Raw genomic sequence first — 22,416 nt, 5'->3', positions numbered from 1 at the left:
TTAAAATGAAAGCTGGTGAACTGACTGGTTGCCATGGGCAGCTAGATCAGTTCTATGTGTGTACCTAGAACTAGAATGAAATAGCTTACATTCAAATTATACCACAAGTATTTAAAAATTACATTATTCATTACAAAAAGCATAAAATGTTATTACCAAGACAGCATTTGTTCCATTCGTATCGTCTTCTGGCATTGGCAAATAGATTGCTAGTGCCACACAATTTGCAAAAATGGTTAGAAGAATTATGATCTCAAATGGTCTGGTGTGAAAGAAGTCAAAGGAAATAACTTAATGAATAGATCAACAAACAAAAGAATCACCAACAATTAAAATGTCCCCATATTGATTTATAGGTATGATTTTAAGGTATGAATACTGAATTTGTGGACCTTATAATAGATGGAGCAAGAGTAATTTTATGTGTATTATAGTTCCAACAACATAAATTTTACTTCCGGATCAGCAAATTTCCTGAATCACTTCCTGTAGGGTGAACTCACGTTAGCGTGTGTATTGTGCTTCCGTTGTGAATCCCTTGCATTTGTCTTTGTTTCCATTTTGCTTCAGATTCACGCGCCCCTCCCCCATGTCTGCCAAAGAAAACTGAAGGTTTAATATTGGTTTAAACACATAATACCTGATTACCAGCCTCATTATTGGAAAAAATGTAAAAAATAAAAAGTTTGGCAAATATTTGAAAAAATGTTAATTCCCTCCTCTTCATGATGCCATGATTAAGAGCACGTAGTGCTCGAAACGTGTAGGCTTTGTCTCTGCCTTATTCCCTGTTATGTTAATATGAAGAAAGATTACATTGTTTCAAAGAAGTGCCGCAGCTTATTCGTTACTTTGGATTGATTGAAATTCCGACACAGCTAGTACCCTGCAGTACATCAGTATTACAGAGTATTATCATGAACAAGCAATCAGATGTTCGTGTCCCATGGTGGAAGAAATAAAAATGTAAAAAAAAATAAAATAAAATAAAATTTATAAAAATGCCCATAAGCCCCAAAGCATATAAAAAGACATATAATGCACAGAAAAGTCTAAATCAAAACCCCACATATATAGTATCCCCACCTCCATAGCAACTTGTAGAATAAAAGTAAATAATTATTGAACCCCGTAAAAAAATAAAAATAAAAATAAAAAAAGCCAAAAAGTATGATTTATACTTATTTAATCCTACAAAAAAAAATGCAATAAAAAGTGATTTAGAAAAATATATGTACTCCAGAATGATCTTGTTGCAAATTACAACATGTCCTGCAAAAAACAAGCCATTAACCAGCTCTGTAGCCAAAAAAGTAAAAAATGTTATGCCATTTGGGAGACAGCAATGCATAAACGATAGCTTGGTATCCCCGTAATTGTATCGACCCATAGAATAAAGAGTAGAATTGATGCTTTTCTACTCTTGCCCTCAAAAAAAAAGTTTAGAAATTTTCAACAATAGGGGATACCAACCCCAGAATTGTAACACTGGAAAAAGCATCTCATCCCGCGAAATAAATGCCCCAATAACAAAAAAAGCTACAATTTTATAGCTTACAAAAGGGGCCAATGAGGAAACTAAAATCCTGGCAGCTGCAGGGCCCTCCTTCCCTTATAAGTCTCGCTGTGCATCCATAAAACAAGTAACGGCTACATGTGGGGGGTCTCTGTACTCGGGAGAAATTGTATAACAAATTTTAAAATGAGTTATCTTTTTATCTTTTGTAAAAGTGTCAATTTTAGGGCTAAATAAACTTATAACCAACTAAATTTGACCATTCTTAATTTTGATTTAATTACTATGAAGATCTCAAGGGGTTGACAATCTTCATAAAAGTTGTTTCTGATAGATTGAGGAGTGCAGATTTAATATATAGGGGGTTATTAATGCCAAATATTTAACATTTTATTCAAAACAGTAATTATCCCCAAAATAGTCAATTCTGAAAATACAGAAAACCAATATTCAATTTGTTGGCAGTGTGAAAAAAATATTAAAAATTGTAAAGTAGACATATAGGAAATGTTATTCAGCAACTTATTTAGGTGGTAAATCTATCTGCCCGAATTTCGAAAATAGCAAATAAAAAAAAAAAAAAAAAATCATAATTTTTTTCTTTTTTGTAATTAAATTCAAAACTTATCAACCAAAATGTACCACTTAAATGAAGTTCAACATGTGAGGAAAAAAAAACCCCACAATCTCATAATTGCTTTGATAAGTAACAGTGTTCAAAAGTTATAACCATATACAGTAAAGCGATACATGTCAGAATACAAAAAAATGGGGCTGAGCCATAAGCTATTATCTGCCTATATCCTTAAGGGGTTAATGAATTCACTAGTTTATTTTTATTATTTGTTTTTTATTTGTTTACTTTTTTAAACCTTTTTTATTTTCCCCACACTATTGGACATGAAGCATTTCATTGCTTGTTGCTTATAATACTCTGCAATACTTTATTGTCCTCAAGGAGGAAATACAGTTGTTGCGCACTACTACATACAAAAACAATACAATAAATAAAACAAACATTGATACATATACAATTCAATCTAATAAAAACCATAAATATATAACTATGTAAAAAATGATCTGACAATCTGCAGATGATTCATTCATAATATATATTAGATTGTAAAACAAGTACCGTAATTATTAACTATTGCAGAGAAGTCTGATAAAGAATGGCAGAAAACTGTTCAATCTTTCCGTTTTGCACATCCAGTGATTATATCTACCGCTAAATGCACTTTGCTGACCAGCCAATGGGGCTCATTTACCAAGGGTCTGCGGACCGCACTATCATTGGATATGCTGACGATTTCCGATTTGCGCCACATTTAACTGGGGATTTTGCCCGCGTGATCGCATTTTAGTGCATCAGCACTGGCTTTCATGCGACACAAATCGGGGGGGGGGGGGGTCGTCGGACAATCCGACTGATTCGAACTAAGCACGGGAATTAACATTTAAATTGTGTTGAAGTTAGCCGGGAAGAAGAAGTGAAGAAGTGAACTCTGGTGGACCTGATCGGGGAAGCGACAGATGCAGGATATCTGTCGCACACTCGTAGTGAGTCACGGCAGCTGTGCATTCTCATCGGGGAACGCACCTCAGGGATCACGCAGGGACGGGTTAGTAAATCTTCCCCATTGTATCATGATTCAGGTTCCTTGATTCCGTGATAATTTTATTAAACCTTCCAAGCACTCTTTTATTAACTACCGACTCCCAGGACTCCAGTGTAATTCCTACCACAGACACAGCTTTCCAGATCTGACTACTAAGGCTACACCTGTCACGAGTTGAAATTCCTGTGCCCCATGCTGCAGCTGCAAAAAATAACATTTCAACCCTGTTCGATAAAAGCTTTACAACAAGCGGCTGCAGATATTAAAGTGATCACAAATAATACAACTTACTGAGGATTGGCACTTTCACATTAACCCCTTAATGACCGCCCTGTCGGGTTTTTACGGCGGTCATTGAGGTTACTTCTTCTGCCGCGATGCCTTTCTATGGGAGTGCGTCAGAAGAAGATTTCGGGACATCGGGTCAGTATTGTGCCGGTGTCAGCTGTGATATCACAGCCCAGACCCGGCACTAACACCCGGGATCGGAAAAACTCTGATCCCGGGTGTTTAACCCACTACACGCCACGGTCAAGCAGGACCGCAGAGTGTAAGTGTCCCCACGATGGATCAGACGACCTTCCCACCCCCCCCGATGTGCTTACACTTACCCAGTAGTTTCACACACAGGATATTTGGTCTTATTGTGTTGAGAGCACTACTCAGATCGAAAAAAGTAATGCAAACACATGGATTTGGTGTCTCCAATGATGATTTTTGTTTGATGCAATAGATGAATCAATGCATCTTCTACCCCCACACCTTTCCTGTACGTCAACTTGAGAGGATCCATAGAGTACCTGCCCAGAAAGGTTTCCACAAGCTTCAGGTTTTCCAAAAGCTTGGAGTCGCTGTTCGAAGAACCCTGGCAGAGATTTTGTCAGGACCACACAATTTGTTAACCACTATACCAGATAACAATTTACATACATCATCTTCTGTTACCCTCATGCCTCTATCCTAGTGAATGGCACCTCATTCCACACTCATCCGAACTTCAAACTGTATCAAATCTATTAAAAAACTGATTGAATTCACCCTCAACGGTCCTTGATTTCACATTCATACCCATAATCTTCTTTAAACCTGCCCACACATCTTTACTGTTCTGTGACCGCAACCCCTCCTCAAATCTTGCTTTGTAATTGCTCTTACACTCCCTGATCATCTTCTTTAACTCTTTCTGCGCTGCTCTTAGTTCATCAGGATCACCTAAAAAAGCCCTTCTTTTCTTCCTCACAACATCCTTTAGTGCTGATGTGATTAAAGGCTTATTGTTTAGAAAAACCTTGATACTTTTAGTAGGGACCATCAAGTCAACACAAAAGTTAATGTAATCGGTCACCACATGAACTATCCCGTCTAGATTTTCATCTACTCCATGACAGATTGTTTGCCAATCTGTGCAAGCAAAACAGCCTCTTAGTCTGTCTTCTGCTGCTTTTGACCAAACATAAACCTCCTTCCTATTCAGCCTGTATTTAGAGATGACTGGATATCTTGGTTGGAGCATAACATAACATACCGCCCATCCACAGTTAACCCCTTCAGTGTCTCACATACCCTCCTCCTCTGTTTGACCCTGTTTGGGCGAACACTTTTGGCCATCAGACAGTGGGTACGAGATAGGGCATCAGCATTCCCATGCAGCTTTCCTGCTCGATGCTCTACCGTGAACTTGAAATTTTGTAACGTTAGGAACCACCTTGTGACCCTGGCGTTCCTCTCTTTAGCCTGACTCATCCAGGTGAGGGGAGAGTGATCGGTTACTAGCGTAAACTGTCACCCTATCAAGTAATATCTCAGGGATTCCAGAGCCCATTTGATCGCCAAGCACTTCCTCTCAATTATACTATAGTTCTTCTCAGGGGGTGTGAGCTTGCGGCTCAGGAATGTCACGGGATGTTCCTCACCCTCCACTACTTGGGACAGGACAGCCCCTAAGCCCACATCAGAAGCGTCAGTCTGCACAATAAAGGTTTTGGTGAAGTTAGGGGTGATCAGTACTGGTCCCTCACACAAAACCGTCTTAAGTCGCTGAAACGCCCCCTCAGCCTCTTCACTCCACTTTACCATTACCAACCCGCTACCCTTGGTCAGGTCAGTCAGGGGTGACGCTATTGTCGCAAAATCGGGAATAGATTGGCGATAATAGCCCACTATGCCTAGGAAAGCCCTCACTTGCTTCTTGCTCACAGGTCGTGGCCACTGCTGTATCGCCTCCACTTTATTTACTTGGGGTTTGATGACACCTCGCCCAATACGGTACCCCAAGTAACGGGCCTCTTCCAGACCAAGTGCACATTTTTGGGGGTTTCGCTGTCAACCCTGCTGCCCTCAGGGAGTCTACTACTGCTTGTACCTTGGCTAGATGACTCTCCCAATCGTTACTATAGACTATGATGTCATCCAGGTAGGCCGAGGCATATCTCCGGTGAGGTTTTAGCACAAGATCCATTAATCTCTGGAATGTGGCGGGATGTAGCCCAAAGGGAAGTACCACATACTGAAATAACCCATCAGGAGTAACAAAAGCTGTCTTCTCTTTAGCCCTGTCAGTAAGGGGTACCTGCCAATACCCTTTCGTCAGGTCAAGGGTGGAGAAGAACCTAGCCTGTCCAAGTCGTTCTATCAACTCGTCAACTCTGGGCATAGGGTAGGAATCAAATTTGGATACCTCGTTCAACTTCCTAAAGTCATTGCAGAACCGTAGGGAACCATCAGGCTTGGGAATCAACACAATAGGACTCGACCATTCACTTTTAGACTCCTCGATAACCCCCAGGTCTAACATCTGCCTGACTTCTTCGGATATGGCTTGCCGGCGCGCTTCAGGGATCCGGTAGGGTTTTTGGTGTACCCGGATGTGGGGTTCGGTTATGATGTCATGCTTGATGACTGAAGTACGACCCGGTAACTTAGAGAACACATCAACATTTCGGAGCACAAACTCCTTCGCTTCCTGAATCTGGGCCCTGGAGAGGGACTCCGAGATCCGTACTTCAGGCACCTTGGCATCGGGTACACCTACCTCCGGTGTCACCTTCTTGGGGACAGACACTTTTTCTACTCCCATGGCTATCTGGGACTCTCTTTCCCTCCATGGCTTTAGGAGGTTCACGTGATATATCTGTTCGGGTTTCCTCCTCCCCGGCTGATATACCTTGTAGTTAACCTCCCCCACTTTCTCCAGGACCTAATATGGACCTTGCCATTTCGCTAAGAACTTACTCTCAAAGGTGGGCACCAGAAATAACACTCTGTCGCCTGGGTTAAAGGTCCTGAGTCTGGCTGATCTATTGTAGACCCTAGACTGGGCCTCTTGTGCCCTTGTCATGTGCTCCTTTACAAGGGGCATTACTGCCACTATGCGGTCCTGCACAAGGGAGACGTGTTCAATCACACTACGGTGGGGGGTCCTTTCCTGTTCCCAGGTCTCCTTAGCTACGTCCAGGAGTCCACGCGGGGAACGGCCATATAATAGCTCAAAGGGTGAGAAACCTGTGGAAGACTGGGGTACCTCACGTATGGCAAACATCAAATAAGGCAACAAACAATCCCAGTCCTTCCCATCTTTGCTGACCACCCTCTTTAGCATCCCCTTCAAGGTCTTGTCTGGGGGTGATATACAGAGGTGTGGAGCTGTTTAACCTGCAGTAATTTACACATCTCCTTCATTACTCTAGACATGAATGGAGTACCCTGGTCAGTCAAAATTTCCTTGGGGAGGCCTGTGCGGGAGAATACCTGGAACAGCTCCCTAGCAATGTTTTTGGAGGAGGTGTTCCTTAATGGAATCGCCTCTGGATACTGCGTAGCGTAGTCCAGGATAACCAGGATGTACTGGTGCCCCCTTGTGGATTTGACTATGGGGCCAACCAAATCCGTTGCAATCCGTTCAAATGGCACCTCTATGATTGGTAACGGGACCAAAGGACTCCTGAAGTGGGACACCGGGGCAGTAAGTTGACACTCAGGGCAGGAGCTACAATACCAGTTTACCTCCTCCCACCCGGGCCAGAAAAATCTCTGCAGGATCCTCTCTCGGGTCTTCTCAGCACCTAAGTGCCCTCCCAGCACATGTTTGTGTGCCAAATCTAGCACCAGCCTACGGTGAGATTGGGGTACTACAAGTTGCTCAACATCCTCACCCCATATCTGGTCAACCCTGTACAACAGTTCCCCAACAATGACCATTCGGGGGTATATCTTGTCAGCCCCTGGTATTTGGAGTACCCCATTTATCACTTTAACATTCTCCCGTGCTTTAAATAAGGTAGGGTCCTGTAGCTGTGCAGCCCCTAAATTTTCACGGGAAATCTCAAGGTCCGGCATGTCGGGCACCTCCTCGTGACCCTCGAGCTCACCAACTAGGACCTCTAGGGGAGAGAATTCATCACCTGGGGTCACCCCTACTGCTGGTGTGGGTACATTGGCCTCAAAGGGTTCAGGGGCTAAGGCCGGACCTATGTGATGTCAATTTTCTGTAATCGCACCTGAGGTGGTTCTTCTTCTCCAGAAGTCCCAAAACACCGGTAAGTCTCTGCCGATAATAGCCTCATGAAACAGGGTCCCCACCACCCCCACTTCATGGGTGATAGTACCACAAGGTGTATGTAGGTTGATGACAGCAGTGGGATAATCGCGAGTGTCCCCATGTATACACAACTCTCCCACTTTCCGCCCACTGTATAGTCCAGGATCAACCAAAGTTCCCCGCACCAGGGTGACCAGACTCCCTAAGTCTAGCAAGACTTCCATCGTGTGATCCCCGATTGTGACCATACACACTTGGGGTTCTGAATCCTTGACCGACTTATAGCATCGCCAGCACGGGATACGGCTATGACCTCTGTCACGAGCCTCATTGGGTTTCTGTGCATTCGAGCCCCCCAATGAACCCCCTCCCAACCTGACCTGTCAGGTTGGGAGGGGGTTGTCCTAACCCCGCCTTTAGCTGGGGGTACTCATGGGTCTCCGTTTCACTCAGGTCGTAGTAGGCCTTCTGTGGTTCACCTTTTTCTGCAGTAGCAGTCTTACCAGATGGTTTGTTGACCCTGTCACTGGCACTGCTTCATGCGGGAGAGATAAGTAGAAGATCCTCCGTAGCCCAATATCTCTCTACTAGGGACACAAGTTCCTCAGCATTGGTTGGACCGGCCTGTCCAACCCATCGCTGGAGCCAAGAGGGCAGAGAACAGATGAACTTGTCAAGAACAACTCTCTCGACCATCTGTGCTGGGGTGCAGTCCACTGGTTGTAGCCACTTCCGGACAAGATGGATCAGGTCATGCAATTGGGAGCGTGGGGGTAGTTTTTCTGAGTATGCCCACTGGTGGACCCGGCTGGAACGAACTTGTATGGTGACCCCAAGACGAGCCAGAATCTCCGCCTTTAGCTGGGGGTACTCACGGGCCTCCGTTTCACTCAGGTCGTAGTAGGCCTTCTGTGGTTCACCTGTCAGGAACGGTGCCAGGACCACTGCTCAGCTGATAACTCCTCTTGCTCAGCTATTCGCTCGAACATGGTGAGATACGCCTCCACGTCGTCGGTCGCCGTCATCTTTTGTAAGGCCTTCTGCACTGCAGCCCGTGCGGAATGCCGGACAACCAGGTACCCTTGCAAACTAGTATGGGACCCCTCAGTAGTCGTCGCTTGCGGTGCTGCCATCATGCCAGAAAACTTTTCCATCATCAGCTGGAACATGGCTCTTCCTGTTGTGGCTGGAGCATGGCTTGTTGCTGGCGGAACCGCTCCTCCTGTTGCTGAAACATGGCTTGCTGCTGGCGGGACCTCTTCTCCTGCTGCTGGAGCATGGCTTGCTGCAGCTGTCGATTAGCCTGGGACTCTTCCTGCTGCTGCCGCCGATTAGCTCTGGCCTCTTCTTGCAGGTATTTAATAAAGTCCTCCATCCTGCAATTTGCCTGCTGCTTTCACCCAGGCCATGCAATGTTGCAGGATGTGGCGAGCCTTTCAGGTGTGTGTCTTTTGAACTGCCCGCATCCTCCACCATATGTGGGAGATTTGGCCCAGTAGAGACCGTGGTAGCGGGGTTTTGTGATGCAGTTCAAGACAGTGACACCCAGGTACAGTCCAAAACAGGTCTAGCCTGCGTTTATTGCAGCAGGAACAAAAATAAACAGCCTTCACATTCAGGCATCAAAAACAAATAATAACCTACCCGTCAGGGTACTAACTATACAGTGATTCTCTAGCTCACCACTAAGAAAAAGACTTTGCTGCTCCAGGCACAGAGGTCAGGGCTGTGTGCGCTCTCCAGCCTCCTTTCAGAGAGACCACAATCTCCGCTCTGCTCAACAGCTTTATGCAGACTGATTAGGCTGCTCCCACCACCTGTGTCCAAGGTGCTGGACAACACAAACTCAGCACTAAGGCCTTGCATAATAGGAAAACCTAGGGGAAACATACCGCCCATCCACAGTTAACCCCTTCAGTGTCTCACACTGCCTTAAGCAGAATCTTGGAACTGTCAGCCACCCGGGACAGCATAGAACCGTCTGGCAATGACCTACTGCGACCTACTCTTTGTTTCTTTTCTTTTAGGTGAAAGATGCCTTGAATTCTGCATTATACTCCAACAGCCCAAGTTACAGTTCACCATCTGAGGATGGAGAAGAGCAACACTAGTTTTGTTATTATTGTTTATTATAAATGTTTAATGCAATATGTATGACCTTTAGTGTATTTTAACCTATGCAAAAACTTTACCAGGTTAGGGTTCCCTGAGGTTTCTTCTAGCAGTAGCCTCTGGAACCCACCCACCCTTTAACTGTGTAATCTTGATTTATCTTTATATATTGTTTTAGGCACACAAATTTATCCCGGGCTTTATCCCCCTGGTCTGAACTCAACAGACTTAATACACATAAGAACTAACTCTCCAAGACGGGCTTTGGTCACATCTTTCCAATTTCACCAACTCACATCAAAGATGTCAAAGCAGTTTCTTGGAAAAACCAAACGGTTAAATTCCCCAAAAAAGTTCAAATCTTCTGCAAAAACAAAGGGTTGATATTGCCAATCTGCAGGAAACATTTTAGATTAGGAAACATTCCATCTCTATCGAACCACTTATTTTTTAAACTGGTTGACCTGACCGCAAAAAAAGATCTCATTACAAAAATTGAACCTCAAAGCAGCGAAGGCATACTTGTATAGCAAACACAGAATGTACTTACACAGTAATTGAGGTTCTAAGATGATGGCTTTGCTAGCAAAAAAGGGTAAAGAAAAGGCTTTCATAAACAAGATAGCCACTGGGAAGGAATATACTGATACTGAATAAATAGTCTATCGTTTTGCAGAATTATTTTTCCCTCTATAAGCTTAGAAAGATTGAATGCTCAGATGACCACACACAAAGAAGGGCCAAAATTCCTTCTTTACTCCGTCCAGCGCCCTACACTCAAAGCCCCCAAAAGTGGTACTATCTGAATTAACCTGCCTTATTAACCCCTTAAGGATGCAGCCATTTTATTGCTTAAGGCTCAGCCCCATTTTTTGTATTGTGACTTGAGTCGCTTTATATGGTTATAACTTTTGAACACTGTTACTTATCAAAACAATTCTGATGTTGTTTTTTCCTCATATGTTGCATGTCATTTTAGTGGTAAATTTTGGCTGATAAGTTTTGCATTTATTTACAGAAAAAAAAAAAAATGATGAATTTTTTTGAAATATTTGTCATTTTCGAAATCATTGCGTTCCCAGGCAGATAGATGTAGCACCTAAATAAGTTGTTGAATAACATTTGCCATTTATCTACTTTACATTTTCTTAATTTTTGAAATGTCTGGATAATTTATTTTGATTTTCTGTATTTTCACTATTTTGGGGATAAATACTGTTTTGAATGAAATTTTACATATTTAACATAAAAATCCCCTACACAAGCAACCCATTTTCAAATCTGCAACCCTCAAAATTATCAGAAACAGCTTTTAGGAAGATTGTTAACCCCTTGAGATCTTCATAGTAACTGAATCAAAATGGATGTGAAATCTAGAATGGTCAAATTTTGCCGGTTATACATTCAATAAGCCCATAAAATTACCCATTTCCAAAAGATTAAAAGAGAAAACTCACTTTACAATTTATTACTCAATATCTCCAAAGTACTAAGACCCCCCCCACCCCCACCCCACATGTGGTCGTTACTGCCTCTGGCAGCTATCAGGATTTTAATTTCCTCATTGGCTCCTTTTGCATGCTATAAAATTTGAGCTTTTTCGTTATTGGGGTCATGTGATGGTATTTTTTATTTTTTTTTGCGGGATGAGATGCTTTTTTCAGTGTTACCATTTTGGGGTTCGTATCCCCCATTGTTGAAAATTTATAAACTTTTGTTTGAGGGCAGGAGTAGAAAAGCATCAATTCTCTACTGGATTTTTTTTTTTTTTTTTGGTATTCACCGTATAGCCTAATAATAATGTTATCTTTATTCTATGGGTCGATACGATTACCATACTTGAATATTTTTCTTACGTTTTACTAAATTGCCAAATAAAACCCTAATGTGGGGAAACAGCTATGATTTGTTCATTTCCGTCTTCCAAGTGGCATAAGAATTTTACTTTTTTGGCTGTGGAGCTGGTAGATGGCTTGTTTTTTGTGGGACATGTTGTACTTTGCAACAGTATCATTCTGGAGTAGATATGTTTTTTTAATCACTTTTTATTGCATTTTTTTGGTGGGATTCAATAGGTAAAAATTATAATTTTTGGCGAGTTTTTTTTTAACGGCATTCATTATAAGGGTTCAATAATGATTTACTTTTATTCTATGGGTTGTTATTGATGTGGTGATACTATATATTATTTTTTATTGTATAACTTTTTTTTTTTTTTTTTAATCTTTTTTACTGTTTTGACCATGGGACATGAACAAGCAACCATCTGATTTCTTGTTCATGATAATACTCTGCAATACTGATGTATGTGATCCATGTATGTGCACATGCATATGCTGACACTTTGCCTTTAAGATGACGTCTGAAACCCCAGGGCTGCCATAGCAACGATCAGCGCCCCCTTAAGACGGCGCGTGGGAGGGTGGGATCATGGATGAAAGACCCCCCCCCCAAAGGCGGGTTAAATGCCTCAGTCGTGCCAACCCCAGAATTTAATGCAATCAGAGTTACAGCCGGCACCCTGTGTATCCCGAAGCCGGTTTAGCTCAGATCTTGATCTGATATATCGGATGCTGAGCGCTAAGTCACTGCACTCAGCGTCCAATATCGGATGCAGAGCACTAATGGGTTAAAGGGGTATTCTTATTTCAGCAAATTAATGTTATTGTTTGAATTATAAAAAGCTATACAACTTTCCAAAATACAGTTTTCCAGATATCTGCTTGCTGTCATTCTATAGAAAGTTTCTATGTTTACTTTAAGTGGACAGAAATCTGTCCATGGTCATGCAGGTGCATGGCTCGTTATATCAGAGAGTAATCAGAGCCATGTGTTATAACAAGCATGTGTGACAGTGGTCAGATTTCTGTCCACTGCAAGTAAACATAGAAGCTTTCTATATAATGACAGCAAGCAATGATCTTGAAAATCACAAGGAATTTATACAAAAAGTATATTGGAAAGTTGTGTAACTTTTTATAATACAAACAATAACAGTAATATGCTGAAATGGGAATACATCTTTAACTTCTGTCTTTGATAAGATTAAACACTGTAAGTCTCATAAATCAGGGATGGGAAAGTCAAACCAGGTCTCTGGTAGCAGAAGATTATGTGATCCCTGCTAAGTTTATTCAAGCCTGGGGAAAAAAAGAACTGAACATTATCTTCTCCGAATCAAGGGTTAAGCAGATACTACATGACTGCTGAGGTCCCACTATAGGTGCATCATCCTTCATGAGACCTGTTACAAATTGTTTACAAATTGTTTTTTTTTTTTTATTCTTTTTTTTTTCTCTGTTTCTCTTTCCTCTTTTCTTCTCTCTGGCTGGGGGTGGGGTGGGGGTGGTATGGGAGATAAGGTATTCAGGTTGTGCATAATTTTTGTATAAATTTCCATTTTCTTTGGCAATGAATAGACCAGAGCTAAATATGGTGTTATGTAAGAATTAAGATGATGATGTATGTTCTATTCTATGTGTTTGATAATACATTGTGATATTATGTAAAGAATTAATAACCTTTTTTGTACAATTAAAAATTAGCATTCAATAAATAAGAAGAAGGGTTAAGCAGATACTACATGACTGCTGAGGTCCCACTATAGGTGCATCATCCTTCATGAGACCTGTTACAAATTGTTTAGTAGATGGTACAGAACTCCTCTGATGCTCCATCTCTGCGATTGTCAATATTTCTGAAAATTGTTGGAGGCGATTTTATGATCGAGGCTCATATATACACTTATGGGACTGTGAAAAAATTAGCAAATTCTGGTCAGCAGTGGAATCCATTATTGGTGGTGTGCCCTAATTCAGCTTGACTAGACGAAAAAATTCTGTTGCCTAACCTCTTGCGTCTCAATGACAGACGACTTAACAAACCTTTATGATTACAAGGATCATGGCTGCAGAATTCCTGATTTCATTATATCAGTGATCCCTGTAGGCTGGCTGGCAGACATAAGTACCTTTTGTAAAAGAAACCAGTACAAAATTCCAAAATCTTGGTCCCCTTGGCTAGAAACCTTGAGTCCCCCATTCCTTCCCCCCCGCTCTTTGGATTCCTCATCTCCTTACTTACTCGTTGTACCTGTAGATCCATCCTGCAGAGCTCTTTAAAATACAGTTATAGATTGCTTAGTTTAAAACAAAATGCATACAGACATTTTAGCTGTATCATAGATAGACCTGCACTTCATCATAATTCAATATTTTGATAAAGGATACTTCCATTCTACAATGTTTATGCAGCTTTTTCTGAATGGATTTTGGAGACCTAAACAAAACAGAGAGCGAGGAGGACGTGGGGAAGGTGGTACCAAAGGTCTCTTCTTTTTCTTCTGTGTAACCTCTTCAGCAGCTGGTCCCTTACTTTCCATTCTTTTTCGGTACTTGAGGCTCTAATATTGATTTTTTTTTGTAAGACCGCAAGATCCTAGAATGGACACAAAGATCATTATAAATAAAGTGCAAAAGTACACTTTATGACTGTTTTTCAAATTATTAAATCTGACACAACAAATTATTTTTAGATAATTAGATTTTTTTAATGTTGGCATTTTACTTTACTACCTCTTTGTAACATATTAATTAGCAAAACTTAAATAATCACATGGAATCCCAACTAATTTTGTATACATTTTGTTAGGGACCTTTATGATTTTTACTGTGCAGTCTAAAGGACACATCCACTTCATTGTTTGAGTCAGTACCACTTGGTGATGAAATTCCAGTGGTTTTGTGCTTAATTGTCTTACCTATTCTGTGCCTATAGGCACCAATAAAAAGGAAAACCACCTCATCTTATGAAAATAAAAGGTTTCCAATGCTTGCTACTAAAAGCATAACAACATACATATATTTAGTGAAAACTACTCATGTAGGACTCTTACTACTTTTTTAGGGCAATTCTGGCTTAACGCATTTAGCACCTGTGTCTACTAAATAACTGGTATTGGCCGTGCCCCCTTCACACCACTCCATGCACACTTGGAGGAGGAGAGTGAGGAGGGATGGTCACTTAAAAGAATGAACCTTTTTTGTGAGGTGCAATTTCAGGTATTGAAAAAAACTTGACAACCACCTTTAGTTATCAAAAGAAGAGCCAAAAAATATTTACCAGTCTTGTCTCAGGACTCTATGCTTTGCCATGACAGTAGAGACTAAATATGCAATAATGCTCCCCCACAGAGGACTTGGAACCAAGTAAATGGGGAAGATATCTTCTCCTTCAGATGTCCCTGGACCATTTCCACACAAATAGTCCAATTGGAACAGTTGAATATAATGTTATTCATTTACTATAAATGCGTTTCCTCCCCATTTCTGTATTATGATCAACCAGTTAGAAATATTGATATGCACACATTCAATATATTTTCAACCCTTGTGGTAGGCAGCGTTGTGGCGTTTTGTGCATACTAGTCCCTATAGCAGTGGTGGCGAACCTATGGCACGGGTGCCAGATGTGGCAATCAGGGCCCTCTCTGTGGGCACCCAGGCCACTGCCCCAATTTCACCAAACAGGACCAAATCCACCAAATCTTCCTGCAGTCCCAAGCAACTTAAAAGATGCTGCTCTCAGCTCTTTTAAAGTGACACTTCATTGGCTGTTTGGAACTGCAGTAAAAAGTGAGAAGGTGTTGACAGAACTGCATCATCTTGGAGGTCCTCCTGCTGGACCCACCATTCTTCCTGGAGAGAAGCTACAATGATAGTCTGAATGTGTCCACCTTCTTTCAACTGTATTGGTGGCCTCAGGGGGCCGATACAGTTGAATGATGTTGAAGAACAAGTAGCAACAAGTTACTACTTGAAATGCCATGCTGGCACTTCATGGTAAATAAGTAGATTCTGGTTGTAGTTTGGGCACTCGGTCTGCAAAAGGTTCGCCATCACTGCCCTATAGCATTGGGACTTAGAGGAAAGCTACCATTTGTTTTTATGCATTGTGAACCAAACATACCTTGAGAATGCTGTAGCTACACTGATGCAGAAATATATCTTGCTTAACCCCTGAATTGAGTGGTTTTGCTGAAAAAAAACAAATTATAAAATTATGAAAATAAGGCCCTGTTGCTCCTGTGGCTGGCTCCGCCTACTTCTCTTAATCCACTTATGCACTGCTTCAGAGAATGATGTAATCACTGTGTTCTCCCTGACAGGCAGAAGTAATCCATCGCTGCACCATCCCTCAGCTGCTGTTTAGGAGTCATCGAACTCAGGTTGATTAGTCCTGTCTGATTTTGATCACTTTTTTAGAACTTTTTTTGAAGGGATTTTATGAAAAATTTACATTTTTGGAAAGTTTATTTTTTTACAGCATTCACCAAGCGGTCTAATAAAGTTTCTGATTTATTATACAGATTGTTATGGAAGTGACGATACTAAATATGTGCGTTTTTTTTTTTTTTAAGATTTTGTGGCCTTTGTACTTCATTAGATATGTATAAGGAACGTTAGTGTTTGGGGACTTTTACTTTATTAATTATATAAAAAAAACCTGTATGAAATGTCTTTATCCTTTTTTTCAGATTTTCTTACAGGTTAGTTTGAACAAGCGATCCTCTGATCATTTGTTCAAGAGCTTATTCATTTAACACAGTGTAATACAGATAGAGGCAGAGGACATTGCACAATTACATAACACTTGGCAGACAACGGGGCTGCCATCAGAGGATTCCCCCCCCCACCGATCCATGCGTGCATGGGGGGGGGGGGGTCTGAACCACTTCACAATAACACCCTTGATTGGAGGAATCTCTGTAATATACAGATGACTCCCGCAGCTTCTTGTACCGGCTCTGTTCTGAATTAATCAAAGGACAGAATACATTTGAACTCATATTGGATGATTGACTTACATATGCAGACTAATTTTGTTCTGAGCAAGAGTACATATATCAATAGTACAACATATTCTTCTCAGAGGAACACTTATTTATAGATCCACCGTGATTTTGGTAATCTTTTGTCAACCATCCTTCTAAAATAAACTTTTAGAATAATGCCAATTGTGCTGCAACATCACTGTGTAGGAACACTTCCACCCTCTCACTGTGCTAAATCTTCATCTGCAGCCATGAGATTACAGGAGGAAGAGGGAGTTTCAGCACACTGTGGGAGGGGGAAGCATAACAGTGTAACAGCTCGTGAAACTGCAGCACAAGAGAAGCTCTAGCAACACCCCCAGAGCCTTCTGACTCATTAGCATAATTTTAGAAGGAGTTGACGATGGATCACAAATGTAGCATTACCACAATCACTGTGTCGGCATCTATGAGTTGGTTCCTTTGGTTTATCATGGTTTAATTTTCACTGAAGATTTTCTTTAAAGAAAAGAAGGTATAACAGATGAAAATAACTTATGACATTAACCCCTTAATGACACGTGTCGGATGCGGTTGCATTGAGAGTGCTCACCGGTAACAACCGTGATCAGTGCTAGCCAATCACGGGTGTTGTCCCGTAGATCACCACCAGCATTGCTTGCAATCATAGCTCTCCCTTAAGGTCTTCCACCCGAGGCTGTCTTGTTTTAACCCATTCATTACAAAGTGCGATTTCCACATTGGTCAAAGGCTGTACCATCCTCAAAATGGGAGCATTGTAAATTTTGTCTCATCTAGCAAAAATAGCCACCACACACAGCTATGTAGCTGCATAGAATATAGAACACCGCTCTTTCCATCTTCTGGCTTTACTAACTTTTTCATACTTCGTGTATGTACAGAAGATGGAAAAGTAAAGAAGTTTTTTACAGGTTTTAATTTTTGTAAATGTATAACATTATAAAACATATATACAACATTATAAAACCTAAATTAGGTATCCCTGTGGTTGTATCGACCCCAAAAAAAATTAAAATAAACGAAGACGTGTCATTTGGGATGCACAGTAAAAGTCTTAAAATCCAAGCCCACAAGAAAATGACACAAATTAATTTTGGCACCAATTTCACAGCATTTGTAATTCTTTCCCTGCTTCCAAGAACACGGCATAGAATATAGAACACCGCTCTTTACATGGAAAAATAAAAAAAGTCATACATTTTTGAAGATGGGGAGTGAAAAATGAAAACTCAAAAACTAAAAAGGCCCTGGTCGTTATGTGCAGTTATAAAGGCACACCAAACTATTAGTTGTGCAACATCCCCCACCAGGGCCTAGCCTACTGGTTCCTCCCTGTGGCAATCCCTGAGGTGTCTGTAGGATAAATCCCTGGATGATGGATGGGGGAGCCTGTGGTGGTAAGCAGCCTTATCCAGGGATCAGACTGAGGCAATGTTGTGCAAATCGGCTTACAGACAGACTGACTGAAACAGACTTCAGGCTTCCAACCAGCAGGGGTTTATATACTCTCCAATCACCTTCCAGCTTGTATTACAGAAACACCATTGGACAATTACATATTTCACAATTAACTATTGCCTTGCCAGGCAGTAACTACACAATATACCAGTTCTAGAAACTTCCTAGGAGGTTCATGACTCCCCCCAATAGCTCCTGACCTGGAGAGGGCGCTATTCCCAACTACTAGCCTGCCTATGCATTGGCAGCGGTGTTGCAGTTGGTTGACCTTCCTTTTGCATTGATAACTGCCTCTAAGTGTTTTCTGCAGCCCTTTAGAAGTTTTTGGCACTTCTCAGCTGGTATTTTCTCCCACTCTTCCTATGCAATTTGTTTAAACTCTTGAATGTTTTAAAACCTTTGGTGTGAGCCAAAATCTGCTGCTGAGAAAAAAAACCTGCAATGGGATTATGGTCAACTCATTTTCTTAAGACATTTTGCTGCAAAATCTTGATAATTCTCCGATTTCATGATTCCAGTGACACTTTGACAGTGTCACTGGAATCATGAAATCGGAGAATTATCAAGATTTTGCAGCAAAATGTCTTAAGAAAATGAGTTGACCATAATCCCATTGCAGGTTTTTTTTCTCAGCAGCAGATTTTGGCCTACAGTACTGGATGCAACAAAGAAACCCTACAGCATAATGGTCCTTGTTAAAGATCTTTATCTAGGGCTCAAACAGCCCTTATCAGTTATAAGGGGACTTCCAGATGAACTAAGCCAAAATGGATGACAGCAGACACCAAGACACACACTCCAGTCTCTTAGAAAATGCAGAGTCACAATGTTTATTAGCGCGCATCCGTATAAAAAACAAAATGATCTGCATAGGGCCGTGAGAAGGTGATAAAATACTGTAATGCTATAGACCAGTGATGGCTAACCTATGGCACTGGTGCCAGAGGTGGCACTCAGAGCCCTTTCTGTGGGCACTCAGGCCATCACCACAGATGACTCCAGGTATCTTCCTGCAGTCCCAGACAGCCCAGGACTTGCTGTGCACAGAGCTATTTTAATGTGACAGCTCTACCTGGGACTATTTTCTGCTATATTGGTGCCTCAGGTGCTGGTATCAATGAAAACTGTGACAGAGAAGGGAGTATAAATCACAAATTAAATTTTTGTGTTGGCACTTTGCGAAAAATAAGTAGGTCTTTGTTGTAATATGGGCACTCTGTCTCTAAAAGGTTCGCCATCACTGCTATAGACCAACTTGAATATCTCTCCATAAATTCACTTGCCCAAAACATGCAGATGAACTTTACATATTATTTCTCACAAAGAACACGGTCTCCAGGGAGACAAGAGTCAAGGACAGAACTGCCACTCAGCAGACTAAACAAAATGATCTTTAAATCATGAGATGAATAGACATTGTTACAATATGGCTTCTGAGTGGACAACATGATTCCCCCCCCCCCCCCTCCCGGAATAGACAACATGGAGTGCCAGTCTACAAAACGGCATCTGTAGAGAAATATATCTCTCACAGTCTTCCAGAAAACTTAAGTGTTGATGGGTGTTTTTTCCTTATAAGCGTCATTGTGCCCTCTGGAAACAAATAATCTGTTGCTTTGCCATAAAGCTCTATTTTTATTTCATCTGTCCACAGAATTTATTGGTTTATCAAGTTCAGTGGTTCTTTTTTATGTATTTTCTTCAACAATGATTTCTTCCTTGGCCTTTGCCCATAATGCTCTGCTTGATTTAGTGTGTTGTCTATGGTAGTTGCTGAAACCATGACTCCAGAAGATTCTAGGGTGGCCTTTTTGGATGTTTGATTTTGGATGTTTGATTTTTTTGCCCCAATTCACACCAACCTTCAAAGTTCTCTTGTCAAATTCCCTCCCTCCCTTACATGCAGAGAGGTTCTTGATGCTTCCATGAAAAACATTGTGCACCGTTGACACAAGATGGTCTTTGGAAATGGCATTATCACCTTTAGAAATCTTGTATTTTCTAATAGGAGTTCTGATGTCCTCAGACAGCTCCTTTGTCTTCAGACACTGTCTAACATACAGCTTTTTAGAACACTAATGTCATCATTCAGTGGCTTATTCATGTCACAAGACGAAGACAATTGTTTACAGGCGATTATAAATAATAAACATGTGTTTCCAAATGTATTGACTGTAAAATGTGCCTTCCTATTGTTTTTTTTTTTTTATTTTTACCACTTGCTTTTTTGTATGTTATATGAGTACTCTATACAAAAAAAGCTCTTTCCCTTGATTCCTTTTTTTTTGTTTCAGGAGATGAAGTGAGCTTACAGAACCACAAGCATCATGCATGATTCTTTTGCTTATTATTACAGCAACATGGTTCTAGGTACTATGGAACTGAAGGCATGTGCCTGCAACCTCTCTGCTTGACTCATCTCAGGCAAAATTCTCCTCTGGCCATTCTCATATGACTTTAGATAATAATGGTGGGCAAGCTTTTACATTAAAAAAGGAATTTTTGAAAGTAATTTCATACCCTACTTGAGGAGAATCGCTCTGGCAGACGCTAGTTGGAATTGTAGGATGCAGACACAGGTTGGTTTTAAATTCAAATCAAGTCTTATTTTCACACAATTCAGCCTTAACCCCTTAATAACCACCCCATCAGGTTTTACAGCCTTTCTACGGTGCCACATCAGAAGGGACTGTATATTAGTCACTTGGGGGCTGGATATATTCATCACTGGGGCGCTGTAGATGTCTATGGGGACACAAACTGTGTGGCCAGATCACAGTCCCCTTTAGGTTTGTGAGTTAAGACCTTAAGGGGGACCCTACCAGTACATGGATGCTGAATGTGTACCTTGTATAGGCTACTTTCTATGGGGGCCTCCCACTAGGGCCGGCGCTATGGGTAGGCAAAGTGGGCAATTGCCCAGGGCCCCCTGGAAGGGGAGAATCTCTTCTTTCAAATGAATCTTGAATTTTGTTTCTAGGTGCCAGGGATCCAGAGATATTCAGGTTTAAAGTGAGAATATTATATATACAAAATCACTCCCAACGGTAGTTTAACAGTTAATATCTCTGTTTTCCTGACACTTAGAAACACAAATTTAGATTCATATAAAAGAGGAGACTCTCTTTATTCATAGGAAAAAAGAAGTGAGGTTCTATGTGTCACGACGAGGACGCTGCCGCCTCGTCACGTGACTTGGGGTGCAACTGTATGGGTTAATTTAGCCTACTCAAACTTGCGCTCACCTTTCACTCAGGACACAAATTGAGCATAAATCACACCTCATACAGCTCCAGCACCAGACCCGCTGCCACCACTTATTGCATTTATACCGGGACCAATAAGTATCCCACTCTACATCCACTCTTGCTCTCAAGCAGTCACCTTGTCACACCACTAGACATGCACACTCAGCACTTTAGCAGTAACACAGCTAACCACACTTTGCAAGGCTATGAGTTCGCAGAGCATACAGGGACCAAAATTAAAGTGAAAAGCTTTAATCACGAAAAGTTGGTCAGTGCAAAAAAACAAAAGAATTACAAAATAAAATGACACACAACACGGCAAAACAGTTATAAAATAAAAAGGGAGAAACATAACAGAAACTTACAACTTAAAGTAAATCCTGATTCCCTGGAGGTGGAAGAAATAAGGAACACACTCAGCTTGTCAGGCAGCCCCCAAAATGTGAACCCCAATTCTTGGATTTCATATTGTTTTATAACTTCTCAGTTTGGTTCAGATTTCAGAACCTCCCATTCATTATTATTCCAGAGGGTCATTCACGATTGGGCAAAGTGTTAATGAGGGGGGGGGGGGGTTCCAGGAATATTTAAACAGTTCTTTGTTTCCAAATTCCTAGATGCAGGGGGTGGGGGTAGGTGCAGAGGAGAGGTGACCAAATGGCTTTTGAGGTCACCACAGAACATTCTGCAGGTCAGAGTTTATCAGGTTGTAAGGATCTCTAGGATGTTGTAAAAGAGGCCTGGACGCTTCAATGGATGCCACATATTTCAACCAAGTTTGTAATTGCCCAATAGTTCAACAAATCTTACACATTCAAGAATAATAATTCCTTGACACTATGTGTCACAGGGCCAGAGATACAGCCCCCTGAAGTGTGCGCCCCCTCCAGATTCTCAGCCATCAGACTGCAGGGAGAATTTGCTGCACACAGAAGCTGCTGCACCTCACAGATAATGGAAATATTCACTTTATATGTTACTACATTTTGAGAAGGGATAATATCAACTAATATTCATGTTTTTAACCCTTCTCTATGCAGAACTATCTAAGAACACACTTTCTCTCTTATTGC

General features: G+C 41.4%; 1 protein-coding gene across 2 annotated transcripts in view; it reads right to left on the bottom strand.

Moving 5' to 3' along the window:
- Window positions 1–22,416, bottom strand: part of CACNA1S (calcium voltage-gated channel subunit alpha1 S) — an 817,957-nt gene that overhangs the window by 784,123 nt on the left and 11,418 nt on the right. For both annotated transcript variants that reach the window (XM_072137243.1, XM_072137244.1), the window contains exons 2-3: window positions 14,014–14,221; window positions 157–262 (exon numbers count right to left, since the gene is read on the bottom strand). In XM_072137243.1, coding sequence (XP_071993344.1) covers window positions 157–262; window positions 14,014–14,165 — 258 coding nt within the window. In that variant the 5' untranslated portion in view covers window positions 14,166–14,221. The remainder of the gene's footprint in view (window positions 1–156; window positions 263–14,013; window positions 14,222–22,416) is intronic.

The sequence above is a fragment of the Engystomops pustulosus genome, chromosome 2 (genome assembly GCF_040894005.1).
Source record: "Engystomops pustulosus chromosome 2, aEngPut4.maternal, whole genome shotgun sequence".
Taxonomy (NCBI): domain Eukaryota; kingdom Metazoa; phylum Chordata; class Amphibia; order Anura; family Leptodactylidae; genus Engystomops; species Engystomops pustulosus.
This window is presented reverse-complemented; position numbering and strand designations above follow the sequence as displayed.